This window comes from Schistocerca gregaria, chromosome 1 (genome assembly GCF_023897955.1).
Source record: "Schistocerca gregaria isolate iqSchGreg1 chromosome 1, iqSchGreg1.2, whole genome shotgun sequence".
Lineage (NCBI taxonomy): Eukaryota > Metazoa > Arthropoda > Insecta > Orthoptera > Acrididae > Schistocerca > Schistocerca gregaria.
The window spans coordinates 182069695-182083181 of record NC_064920.1 but is presented as its reverse complement, the minus strand read 5'-3'; the positions used below and the strand labels follow the sequence as shown (position 1 = coordinate 182083181).

Sequence of the window (13487 nt, the reverse complement as noted above, 5' to 3'; positions counted from 1 at the left end):
CGGCATCCAGCGTCGCGATGGGCAGTGGTCGTAGTGTTTTGGTTTATCAGTGCACATATAAAGGGAACAAACCGGAAGTAGTTAACGCTAAACTCGAAAAACCAATGCCTATAGAACAATTCAAATTAAATTAACTAACTCAATAAAACAAAATTAGTACGTAACAAGACTGCTGAAGAATGGCATGAGGAGTTATTACACGTGAAATATTTTGAGAGGTATTAGATTAACAGTCCCAATAAAATAAAATTAGTACGTGACAAGACTACTGGAGACTACTTGAAGAGGTATTACAAGTCTAGTGTCTTCAGGCTGTTACATGTGACATACCTCTTCATGCTATTTTTGTAGTACTCTTGTCACATACTAATTTGATTTTATTGAGATTGTTCAGTCAGGAACCGCGCGACCGCTATGGTCGCAGGTTCGAATCCTGCCTCGGGCATGGATGTGTGTGATGTCCTTAGGTTAGTTAGGTTTAAGTAGTTCTAAGTTCTAGGGAAATGATGACCTTAGAAGTTAAGTCCCATAGTGCTCAGAGCCATTTGAACCAAACTCCTTTAGGTAGTGGACCAAGTGAACATCACTGGGCGGCAAGATCTAATCAAATTTTGGGTGTGGATGGCAGAATGGAGCCTGGCATTGTCAAGCAGCAATAAAACTCCAGACGTCAAAAGGGCACATCGCTTATGTAGTGTTGCATGTCGAAATTTATTCAATGTAGCGCAGTAAGTGACTGCGCTTATTAGTGTGCCTCGCTGCATAAGCTCGACTAACAAGACATAGTTGCCAAAACCTTGCGTATGGATATTGTTTGCTTGATCTTGACTTTCACTGGTGACACCAATCAAGTGACTGACGTTAAGGGTGCGCTTATGCTGTCACCTCGCTGCTAGCTGGTATCGGACGGAGTTGATGAATTAAGCACACTGTGTCTTACCGGCCCATTTAACTTGTACCATTGCTGCTCGCTCCGACGTTCATTACGATCCTCGCCATGTGATGATGCCTACTGGTTTGTGATTCTGGTTTATGATTCCGCGCTGCGACCATCGCTCTATGTCCTCCAACTTGACCCATGACTGACTGCTTCAAGGTCTCTCCAGCAGTGCCGCGTTTGGTGCTGTTAGCACTCTATTCGATATCTGAACAGTTGCAGGGTAATTATTCCTGGCGGACAACGTGCAGCCAGGTTGTAGCGTAAATGAAAGAAGCTCCATGCTAACAGCGAGCTGCAATTTGCCAGCAGCAAGCAGCGAGGTACCTGCAGCAAGGACGCTGCATAAACGTACCCTTAGACTCTGGGAGTCATGTGAGAAACCCACGTCTCGTCCCCTGTGATAATGTTTTCTAAAAATTTATCACCATCTTTATGATATCAATCCAAAAAACCAACAGCACAAACCATTTTGTGTTTCTCAGTAAGCAACCTCAGAACCCAAAGCGTACACAATTTTCTAAACTGCGACTTTTCAGAGACAATTTTATCCAAAGTTGTTCTACTCACATTCGGAAATGCCAACGCTAAAGTTGAAATTGTGAATTGCTAGTCTTTACCAGTCTTTTTGTCCATGCCACTGACCAAATCTTTTGAAATCACTGATGGTCTGTCTCGATACTTCTGTTACTCTTCGCTTTCGAGCCATACACCTCACTTGTTTGTCGGTTAATTTGCACTGTTGCAACGATCTTTCGTGACAAAAAACGAATAACTGACCGGATTTCACAGTCGGTAGGCTGATCTGTTGTTTTAAACATTTTGAAGTAAAACTTTAAACAGCACACTGCCATAATACAAATGCATATCGCGCCGATTGATGAGCAAGGCATGCCGGGAGTTGGTGGGGGCGCGCGTTTTATTTTTCGCGCAACATTCGATTAACCATGGCGATTCGAACATTACTTCCCGAAAAACCTCGTAGTACGTCGACATGCAATAGGGTGCTTAAGTGCATCTTGAGAACAAATCTGTTTTTGTTTTGGAAGACGTAAGGTTGCACATTAAACTCATCATGAAGCTGTACAAGAAAGGAGGCTATACTACTTGCCAATTTTGGAATTGTTTAGTCTTTTGAAGACATGCAGTATTATTTGTAGCTGTGAGAAACGGCATTTTTAGAGAGACCCGATAGCAAATGTTAACTGTATACAAATCACTTCACAATATTCTCTCGGAAATTGGTTATCATGGACCTGCGTTCACTGGCAAAAGCAATCCTCTGCTGGGTTGAAACTGATCGTCATTGACAAGGTGAGACACCAGTTTCTGGTTTTTGTCAATTACGATCTTTTTACGAGCACTGTTCTTAGGCCGTGTTACATGGCTGCGATTGGCAAACCGTTGACACGTTGGACAGTCTGTGTTGACAGAACTACAGATCCGGCAACTTCATTCACGATCTACTCATGGGCAAGTCGAAACACGATAGCTCCTTCGTCATTCTGTCACGTCTCCAAATCGACTCATCTCCCTTCGTGAATTCCAGACAACTGACTGGCACACACGCAACACTTCACTGGCACGACTTACGGCGGCGGCGGAGGGATACGTGACCGATTGACTCCAACTTTACTCAAACTACAATGACCCAGAGCCCAGTACGTTCTTTTAATGCTTAACATGTCAAGCCATAAGTCATCAACAATGGTTTACCACGCTGAGGTCTTCTGCAGACCTTACCCATTTCTTTTTAATTTCTCAACATAATATTTTACACTCCTGGCCATTAAAATTGCTGCACTCGAAGATCACGTGCTACAGAAGCGAAATTTAACCGACAGGAAGAATGAGATGATCCACATGAGTTCCAAAAGAAATCCGTTGGAATTCGATTACTCGATAAATAGTACAATTCTCAAGGCTGTCAATTCAACTAAGTACCTGGGTGTTAAAATTACAAACAACTTCAGTTGGAAGGACCACATAGATAATATTGTCGGGAAGGCGAGCCAAAGGTTGCGTTTCATTGGCAGGACACTTAGAAGATGCAACAAGTCCACTAAAGAGACAGCTTACACTACACTCGTTCGTCCTCTGTTAGAATATTGCTGCGCGGTGTGGGATCCTTACCAGGTGGGATTGACGGAGGACATCGAGAGGGTGCAAAGAAGGGCAGCTCGTTTTGTATTTTCGCGTTATAGGGGAGAGAGTGTGGCAGATATGATACACGAGTTGGGATGGAAGTCATTACAGCATAGACGTTTTTCGTCGCGGCGAGACCTTCTTACGAAATTCCAGTCACCAACTTTCTCTTCCGAATGCGAAAATATTTTGTTGAGCCCAACCTACATAGGTAGGAATGATCATCAAAATAAAATAAGAGAAATCAGAGCTCGAACAGAAAGGTTTAGGTGTTCGTTTTTCCCGCTCGCTGTTCGGGAGTGGAATAGTAGAGAGATAGTATGATTGTGGTTCGATGAACCCTCTGCCAAGCACTTAAATGTGAATTGCAGAGTAGTCATGTAGATGTAGATGTAGATGTAGATTAGCTTTTCAGACCATTCACACAAGGTTGGCGCCGGTGGCGACACCTACAACGTTCTGACATGAGGAAAGTTTCCAACCGATTTCTCATACACAAACAGCAGTTGACCAGCGTTGCCTGGTGAAAGGTTGTTGTGATGCCTCTAGTAAGGAGGAGAAATGCGTATCATCACGTTTCCGATTTTGATAAAGGTCGGATTGTAGCCTATCGCGATTGCGGTTTATCGTATCGCGGCATTGCTGCTCGCCTTGGTCGAGATCCAATGACTGTTAGCAGAATATGGAATCAGTGGGTTCGGGAGTGTAATACGGAACGCCGTGCTCGATCCCAACGGCCTCGTATCACTAGCAGTCGAGATGACTGGCATCTGGTCCGCATGGCTGTAATGGGCCGCGCAGTCACGTCTCGATCCCTGAGTCAACAGATGGGGACTTTTGCAAAACAACAACCATCTGCACGAACAGTTCGACGATGTTTGCAGCAACATGGACTATCAGCTCGGAGACCATGGCTGCGGTTACCCTTGACGCTGCATCTCCGATCGGAGCGCCTGCGATGGTATACTCAACGACGAACCTGGGTGATCGAATGGCAAAACGTCATTTTTTCCGATGAATCCAGGTTCTGTTTACAGCATCATGATGGTCGCATCCGTGTTTGGCGACATCGCGGTGAAAGCACATTGGAAGCGTGTATTCGTCATCGCCATACTGGCGTATCACCCGGCGCGGCGTTATGGTATGGGGTGCCATAGGTTACACGTCTCTGTCACCTCTTGTTCACATTCACGGCACTTTGAACAGTGGACGTTGCATTTCAGATGTGTTGCGACCCGTGGCTCTACTCTTCATTCGATCTCTGTGAAAACCTACATTTCAGCAGGATAATGCACGACCGCATGTTGCAGTTCCTGTACAGGCCTTTGTAGATACAGAAAATGTTTGACTGCTGCCCTGGCCAGCACATTCTCCAGATCTCTCACCAATTGAAAACATCTGGTCAATGGTGGTCGAGCAACTGGCTCGTCACAATACGCCAGTCACTGCTCTTGATTAACTGTGGTATTGTGTTCAAGCTGCATGGACAGCTGTACCTGTACACGCTGTCCAAGCTCTGTTTGACTCAATGCCCAGGCGTATGAAGGCCGTTATTACGGCCAGAGGTGGTTGTTCTGGGTACTGATTTCTCAGGATCTATGCACCCAAATGGCGTGAAAAAGTAATCACATGTCAGTTCTAGTATAATATATTTGTCCAATAAATACCCGTTTATCATCTGCATTTCTTCTTGATGTAGCAATTGTAATGGCCAAATAAAGTTTTTGGGACGTCTAAAAGAACATTTAAATTAAATAAGCCTTATTAACATCAAGTATCACGTTCATTTCAACTATTCAGTGTTTCACACAACCGTATACTAGGGACATAGGTGACCACTGCTACCCAGTCTGAGAATACGAATGTTCCTGAAAGAAATACTCTGCCTTTTTTATTCTCAAAATTTCTGTAGTAGTAACATTCATCAGCAAAGATTTTATGGTTAAGGCGGCTGTAACAAAACTGTTTCTAGTCACACCTCTTCGAGACACAAACAGTGTTTCCATCAAGTCACATACCAAGCAGTTTCGCAAATTTTTCTCTCGCCAACTCCCTGGAAGCTTCCCTGTGGAGAGTCGAGTGTTCAACAAATATGACATCTTCATCTCTGCAGCTGCCCAGACCTTGATTCCATAGTTTGCTGGATTTGATTTCTTATAGTGTTACACTGGGCACCAGCCCCGAAATGCGACAGTTTGCTCATCTACTTTAATTTCTTCAGTTGGTCAGAAAATTCTTAGAATGTCCTACAAACTGATTCCAAAAGTTACATATAACTACAAACTCATCCTTTTCTTTCTGCAGAGCACGTGTTGTCTTATCATTAAACCTAATAAACTGAAGGATAAGCGCAAATTGATTCTGTGCCACAGTAGCTGCAAAAATTGTACGATAAATCTTTTCGTCTGTTGTCGAGTTTCAGAAATTGAATCATAAAAATTACTCCTTGGTATCCTTGGAGGACGCTGCTTGGTATGATAATGGATAAGGAAGTCGGCGCGTTGGAATGCCAAACACGGGGGCCGGGGTTCGATTCCCGGCTGGGGTGGGAGATTTTCTCCCCTCAGGGACTGGGTGTCGTGCTGTCCTTATCATCATTTCATCCCCATTCTCGACGCGGAAATCGCCCAATTTGGAGTCGCACTTGGTTTCCGAACTTCCTGCCTGGGAACTCCCGTCCACTGCCGCCATACGGTTATTTCCATTTTTCCATTATGTGGGTGTGACAGGTAGACCTATGGTGAGCGCCAAAGAGAGAAGAAAGACTTTAAGAGAAAAGACAGGAAAATTACGTGAATGCTGACGAGTTAAAGGAGCGCTTTGTGTTGCAGCCGCCATGACGTCATCAACTGGACGGCGACGTACCGTCGTGACAGTGACCTGGTGACGCCGTACGAGCGATGGGTGTACTACGACGACGCAGAGGGCGCTGCATACAGGGGCCGACAGCCGCCTAACGTCGCCGCGAACAAGACGCGGAAGGTCGCCTGGTTTGTCTCCAACTGCGCCACAGTCAATGATAGGATGGGATACGCCAAGGAGTTGCAGAAGCACATTCAGGTCTGATCTCATTTCCTCTCTGTAAACATATGGCTAATCCAACTTATCTTAATATTTTAGTTTTGTGGACACACGGTTGATAAAAAGTAAGTAAGTCCAGAGTTTCACTCTTCCTTTATCACAAGGATTTTTCTGGAACTCTAAGCGAAGTAAGTGGCATGTACTGTATTAGTGTGATAGTTCTGGACCAAAGAGAACATTTTCTTTTAAATTTTCTTGATACGAAACAAAGATTTTAGTTGTGCTGATTCCCCTATTCAAAAATTTTCGTATATCCACAAATCAAATTTTCATTTATTAAAAAAAATTTAATAAATTTTTTCTTTATAAATAAGCTCTCCAAAATTATGCTTATCCATACCCACAAATCATAATTTCATTTATTTAAAAAATAAAACTGCAATAATTTTTTCTCTTAATAAATAAGCTCTGTCAAACTTCATCGATCTATATCCTCAATTGAAATTTTTATTAAAAACCTAAAGGTACTTTTCAGTGAAAAATGTCTAAATTTTTTTAAAAAATGAATTTTTTTTATATAATAAAAGTGAAACAAAATGTACTCTAAAGCAGAGCTATTTAAAAAAATAGAGGCTTAAATTTAAGAAAAACTTGGATTAGATTATGTTGATTTAGAAAATTATTGTAAAGAAAAAGGTTATTCAAATCTAACTAGACAAGATCTAGGGGAATTTATAGATTATTTTAATATGGAAGAAATGAAGAGGATAGAACTAAGATATATATAAAAGAACTTTTAAAACAAAAAAATTATTCTAAACTTCATAAAGATAAATTAATTGCTCTTATTCTAATTGCTGTTGAGAATTTTAATAACAATAAAAATTAACAGAAAAAATTTAAAGTAACTTCATGAAACATGTAAAAAAATTAAAAAGTATTCCAAACTTAACAAACATAAATTAATCGATCTTATCTAAAAATCTGAGGACAGTGTCAATATTAATGATAAAGAATTTAATAAAAAATCTTTAGAAGAAATTCATCAAATCTGTAAAACAAAAAATTAAAAAAATTATAATAGACATAGTAAACAACAATTAATCGATCTTATAAATAGACCTGTGGGTAATATAAATAATATCGATAATGTGAATTTTTTCAAATTCCTCTAGAAGATAAATATCAAGAAATTATACAAAAAATATCAGAAAATTTTCCTTCTTTCAATTTTATAAATGATGAAAATGTTTAAAATCACTAAACGAATTAACAGAAAAGCTTCTGCTTGTAGGTCAAGAACAATAATTTACAAAATTAATAATGTCATTAATATTTTTTAAATCAAATTAAAGAAGTAATCGTCTAAGAATATTTTAATAAATAAAGAATGATTTCAGTTAGTAAGAAATTTTATTGTTATTTTAATAACACAAAAAATCAAAAATTTAATTTTAAAACAAGTAATGAAGTTCCATTAAGAACAACTGACTTAGAAGGATATTCTCAAAATCAACAAATGAACAATGAACTGGAATGGAAGAAATGCAAAGAGAAAATCTGGTAGTTCTTTGTTTTATAAAAAATTGTTTAGAATTAAATGTTAATGGACACAATTGCATTCTGGATTCTTCTTATATCGTTTTACGAAAGAAATTAAAGATTTAAAAGCTAATTACTGTAAAAAACACAGATCAAAAATGTTTTATTTAATCAGTAAAATCAGCTGTATATCCTAGAAATGATCACATTGAAAGAGTTAAAAATGAAACAAATATTGTATCAGAATTAGATGAACTTCTAGAAAAAGAAAAAAGAATATTCTTGTTCAATTAATACATATATCAAAATTTGAAAATCAGTAAAATATTTCAATTAATATTCAGGTTTATGATGGAAAATTAATAGTATGTCCTATTTACAATACAAAAATAAACAAGAAAGACGCTAATTTTCATTTAATTCTAGATAAAAATAATTGATATTATTTATTCAGATCAATTAATTCACAGACAAGCAAACACAATAGAAAAAATTAATCTTGTCATAGAGGCTTAGTTATTTATATTCTCAAAAAAAATTATACAATCCTGAAAACAATTGCAAAGAACACAAAGAAGTAAAAATAGATATGCCTGCAGAAGACGAAAAACTTAAATTAAAAAATTATAATAGTTAGTTACGAGTACCTTTTGTAATTTATGCAGATTTCAAATGTCCTTTAAAAAATGATAACACTTGGTAACCAAATCCTGAAAAAGCTTATATTAATAAATAACAGAAACATTTACCAATTTCATTTAGTTATTATGTTAAATTTTCTAATGATGATTATAAAAAGCCTGTAACATTTACTGGTAAAGGTGCACCAAAAGTAATTAATTGAAATGTTAAAACAAGGACATAGAAAATTTGCTGCAATATATAAGCAAAATATTCCAGTGATAATGACATACGATCATAAAATAAATTTTATAAATTCGAAAACTATATTTGTGAATAAAATTTACACGAGGAGAAAAAAGTAAAAGTTCATTGTCTTTTAACAGGAAATTATTGAGGAACTGCACATGAAGATTGTAATTTTAAGTATCAAAATCCTTATTTCATGCCCATTTATATTCATAATTTAGCAAATAACGATGTTCATTTGCTTATTGAAGAATTAGCAATAGATTATCAAGATACTGATTCTATTAGAAATAATGAACAAAAATATATTTATTTTGGTAAAGAGGTTGCAAATGTATTAGTATTAAGCTTTTTGGATAAATTTAATTTCATGGCTTCAAATATTCATAATTTTTTTAACCTTACAAAACAACAATTTAGAAAAACAGAAAAATATTTTAAAGGTGAACAAGTAGATGGAACAATTAAAAAAGGAATTTATCCTTACAGACATACAAAATCTGAAGAAGAATAGCTTGAAACAAAATTAACTAAAATCGGATGTTTTTACTTGAGACTTAGTAAAGAAAATATTTCTGATGAAGATTATAAACGTGGAAAAACAGTTTGGAAAAATTCGATATTTATAGTTTAGTTGAATATAATAAATGTAATGATTAATTTCTGCAATTTTTTTGAAAATTTTACAGACACTTGTATTAAATATTATATCAAACATTTATTTTGGGCTACTATGTTCAGAATAACAAAAATTGAATGAGATTTATTAAACGATTAAGGTATGATTTTGTTTCATAGGAAAGGAATTTGAAGCAGAATTTCCCAAAGTATTAAAAGATTGAAATAGATATCCAGGATTCCAACTAAGAATGTTATCATACTACTTGGAGACTTCAGTGCTCAGTTATGGAAAGAGAGAAAGTTCAGAAATATAATTGGGAACTATCCAGCCCACAACAGGACTAATTATAATGGCAAACGACAAGTCGACATTTGTAAGATCTTTGACCTCATAATGAAATCAGTGGAATTTAAACACCTTCCAAGAAAACAGAGAACATGGGTATCTCCCAATCCATTACTAGGAGAGTTTCAGCTTGACCATGTTGTGATATCAAGACATGCAGAGAAGGAAATTCAAAATGTCAGAGTCCTCAGGGGTGAAAATTTAGACTCAGATTATTTTTATCCAAAATAAAAATAAAAATTTTACTAATAGCCCATCAGACTAGAAACACTACCTGTATGGCAAATTATGATACGGTGAAACTTAGAACTGGAAAATATTTAAAGTGAGCTCGAATCAGAAGAACTGTCAAGATTCTTAACAGTTGAAATATGCACTGACTGACAGTACAAAAGAAACAGTTCGCCTGGAGAAGAGGAAGAAACATGCATGGCGGTAGGTAGAAGGAAATAAAGTAATCGAAAAGTGTCAGAAAGGGTGGGCTGATTGGTGCTCTCATAAAACACCAGGAAATCTAAAGAAATTCAAGAAGTAAGGAAAACCACTGCTATAACTGACAGAAAACTCAAGAGGATATATTTTGCAAGAAAATGTAAATCAAAGAGAAGAAGACTTCTCGAAGAACAACATATGAGATTTCTATAGACCAGTCAAGACCAACTTCAGTAGATATGATCCTCCAAACCTCAGCTGTAAGAATAGAGGAGGAAAGTCAGTGTATAGATACATGGAAAACAGTCAGATTTTGGAGGAATGCTTTGAAGACCTCCTGAATTGTGAAGCGCCATCAAGAGACATTCAAATACAATGAGAAAGAAGCAATCCCCAACTTGCAACCACCAATTATAGAAGAGGTAAAGAACATTATAAGAACCTTGAAAATAATGGAGCATCTGGGGAAGACAGGATCATCGCAGAACTTTGCAAAGAAGAATGTGATCATAGAACTAACACAAATTATACGAAAAATCTGGGAAGAAGAGCAGCTTCCAGAAGGTTAGACATTGACACTTATACATCCTATACACAAGAAAGGTGATAATACCTGTAACCTATAAGGTATTCTTGAAAGAACTGCTAAATAGAGTTGAAGAACAACTAAATCCACAAATGGATGAGTATCAAGAAGGCTTCAGGAAGGCGAGATCGGGTTTAGAACAGATCCTGAATGTAGAACTAATAATCGATTATTAAAAACATAGGAGCAAAAAGTCTGTTCTTACATTCATAGACTTCAAGAAAGCCTATGATTCTGTAGACAGACACACAATGTTCCAAATTTAAGGGGAGCTGAGTCTGTATGGATAACCCAGTGAAATGGTTAAACAAACCCTAAGCAACAGAACATCCAAGGTCAAGTTCAGAGGAAAGCTGTCAGAGGCCTTTAAGATAAAAACTTGGGTGAAACAGGGAGACAGACTCTCCCGTGTGCCGTTTAATTTGTCCTTGATACGGTGATCAGAGAGTGTCAACAAGAAATGAAAGGACTGGGTGGAATATGACTGGGGTGTAAGAATAAAGTAGTACAGGTAGATTATGTAGCATTCGCAGATGACATTGTGATCCTGTCCAAATCACTAGAAGAGGCAGTTAACCAAACCACAGTACTGCAGAGACAGACAGCTAAAGTAAACCTACAGACAGCTATTGAGAAGACACAATATATGGCAAACAGCACAAGAGCTCCTAGATGGATATCAATAGAAGCAGGTACAATTTAGAAGTTGGAGAGATTGAAATACCTTGGATAATGGATAGACATTAAACTGACTGAAAAAGAAGCAATGGGAGCACGAATGAACAAAATTACTTACAATAAGAAGAATATTTCGATCAATGCAGAATTGAAACATTACCAAACTGTAACCATCCCTGAAGCTCTATATGCAGCAAAAACTCTCAACTTAGCAAGAACCGGAGTGTCCAAGAGGTCAGAATGCAAGATTATAAGTAGAATATTAGGACCTCCAAGAACAGAAGATGGTCAATTTAGAAACCGAGCCAACCAGGAACGGTATACCAAGATAGAAGAAATTGCTGACATCATCAGGAAAAGCAGTGTGTTCTTTGGACACATCCTCAGTTTGGATCTATTGTTGATTGAGTATTTTTAATTTTTGATTGAAAATCTGTGATTTTTGATTGAAAATCTTCAAATTATGCAACGAGTTCAATATAAATTTTTGGTTCTAATATCTCAATATCTTTTTTCCAAATTGCTATTGAGTTTGGCACGCAACACATGCCCAAAAATATTCATTGATTAAATTTAAAATTTCATTACACATATGACTCATATATAATAGTTTTAAAACAAATAAAAAGCAAATGTTTGCAAATTAATTCGTTAAATTTTTGTATGCATTCGGTGTTAGAATATAAACCATTTTCTCCTTAATAATAAAGTAGTTTTTTTGGAATATTTCCTCCAATATAAATCAAAAACCAATTTAGTGTCTTTATTTTTATAATAACAGGTCCAGAGAGTACTAACATGATCATATGTATCTAAATTTAGTATTTCACATTCTAAATTTTTGATTAATGAGGAAATTCATCAATCATAAAAATGCCTCAAAAATATTTAATTTTCAATTGTTTAAGTAATACTTCTATGTCAAAATTAGATAAAGTATTATTAAAATTTTAAGTATTTCTTTGAATTTTTTTTACATCTTCTTGCTTTATACCCATTGCTAAATTATGTCTTTTTTATTCTTCTAATTTTGTATTGGCTTTTGTCTTGACTATAACTGTATTTCCAATTGCTACAATCCACCAGCAAGTGAACCAATAGTTGCTCAAAATAGTAATGTAGTCAACAGAAATGTTAAAAAACCAATAATCTTCAATAAATATTCAATAATTTTTTTCACAAAAGTAATAATAATGCAGTATACAAATTTCTACCGCTTTTTTCTTTTTTTATATTTTATACAACTTAATAATGTTTCAATACTATACAAATATTCATTATTTTATTTAACTTAAATTCATTTTTGTTTTATTTCAACAGTTTGATGTTTAGTGCAATTAGTACTAAAGTTATCCAGTTATGTAGATCAAAAATTGAGAAAGAATTTTTTACAATACCATCCAGTTTCATCAACATTTCATCCAAGTCCTAATATTCGCTTCCCATAGATCATTCTTCTAACTGCAGTTGCTATAAATGTTTCACCAATTTAAGCATCTCAAACATACGTTCTTCCTTTTGCAACTAATTAAATTTTCCTAACAGCTTTATGTCCTTTTGTATTCTTTATTCTGTCTAAAATATCATTTCCTTACATTTTTGATCTAATGGATTTATTTCCTTATCTCCAAGTGCTAATCTTTCATTTAATTTAGTACCAGAGCCACACCAATTATAGCCAAGTATATTCATTTCAAATGGTAAATTATTAATTACATAATTAACTAAGCCTTTTCCATATACACCTACCCACAAAGTATGTGATAATTATTCAAAATTCCAATAAAATATGGAATTTCATTTGGATTGTTAATTATAACATCATTAAATTTAGCACTAAACATTTTCAATATTTTTAGTTTTCATTATGATAATTTTTATTTTCAGCTAATTCTTCTCCATGGATTACTGTTAATGTATCTATTAACCAATGAACATCATTAATGAAATATATTCAATTGGTTTTTCTTAATATTTTTTACTAACCCTTCATAAACATTTTTAATTATTCATTAAGATTTCTCTCTGAAAAACTAGTGATAGAAGTTTCACTATTTATTTCTATCAAATAATTATACTTATTCCTTTACTTGATTTAATTTTATTTGGATTATTATCATAATGCACAGAAATTGAGTCGAATAAAACCAGGCAAAATTGTGTAAATCGAGAGAATCAAATTTTTAGCTAAATCATCCAAAGTAATTTGTTTTTTGGTTAAAAGAGTCATTAATTCATCAGTGCCTTCATATTATTTTTCACCAAATTTTAATTTATCACCATTGAAGTCAAGTGGGTATTTACTAATA

The 13487-nt window shown here is 35.6% G+C and overlaps 1 protein-coding gene across 1 annotated transcript in view; it reads left to right on the top strand.

The window, feature by feature from the left end:
• LOC126336388 (glycoprotein 3-alpha-L-fucosyltransferase A-like) overlaps positions 1 to 13487 on the top strand; it is a 64301-nt gene that overhangs the window by 38132 nt on the left and 12682 nt on the right. Inside the window, exon 4 of the mRNA XM_050000083.1 lies at positions 5914 to 6142. Within this exon, the coding sequence (XP_049856040.1) occupies positions 5914 to 6142 (229 nt within the window). The remainder of the gene's footprint in view (positions 1 to 5913; positions 6143 to 13487) is intronic.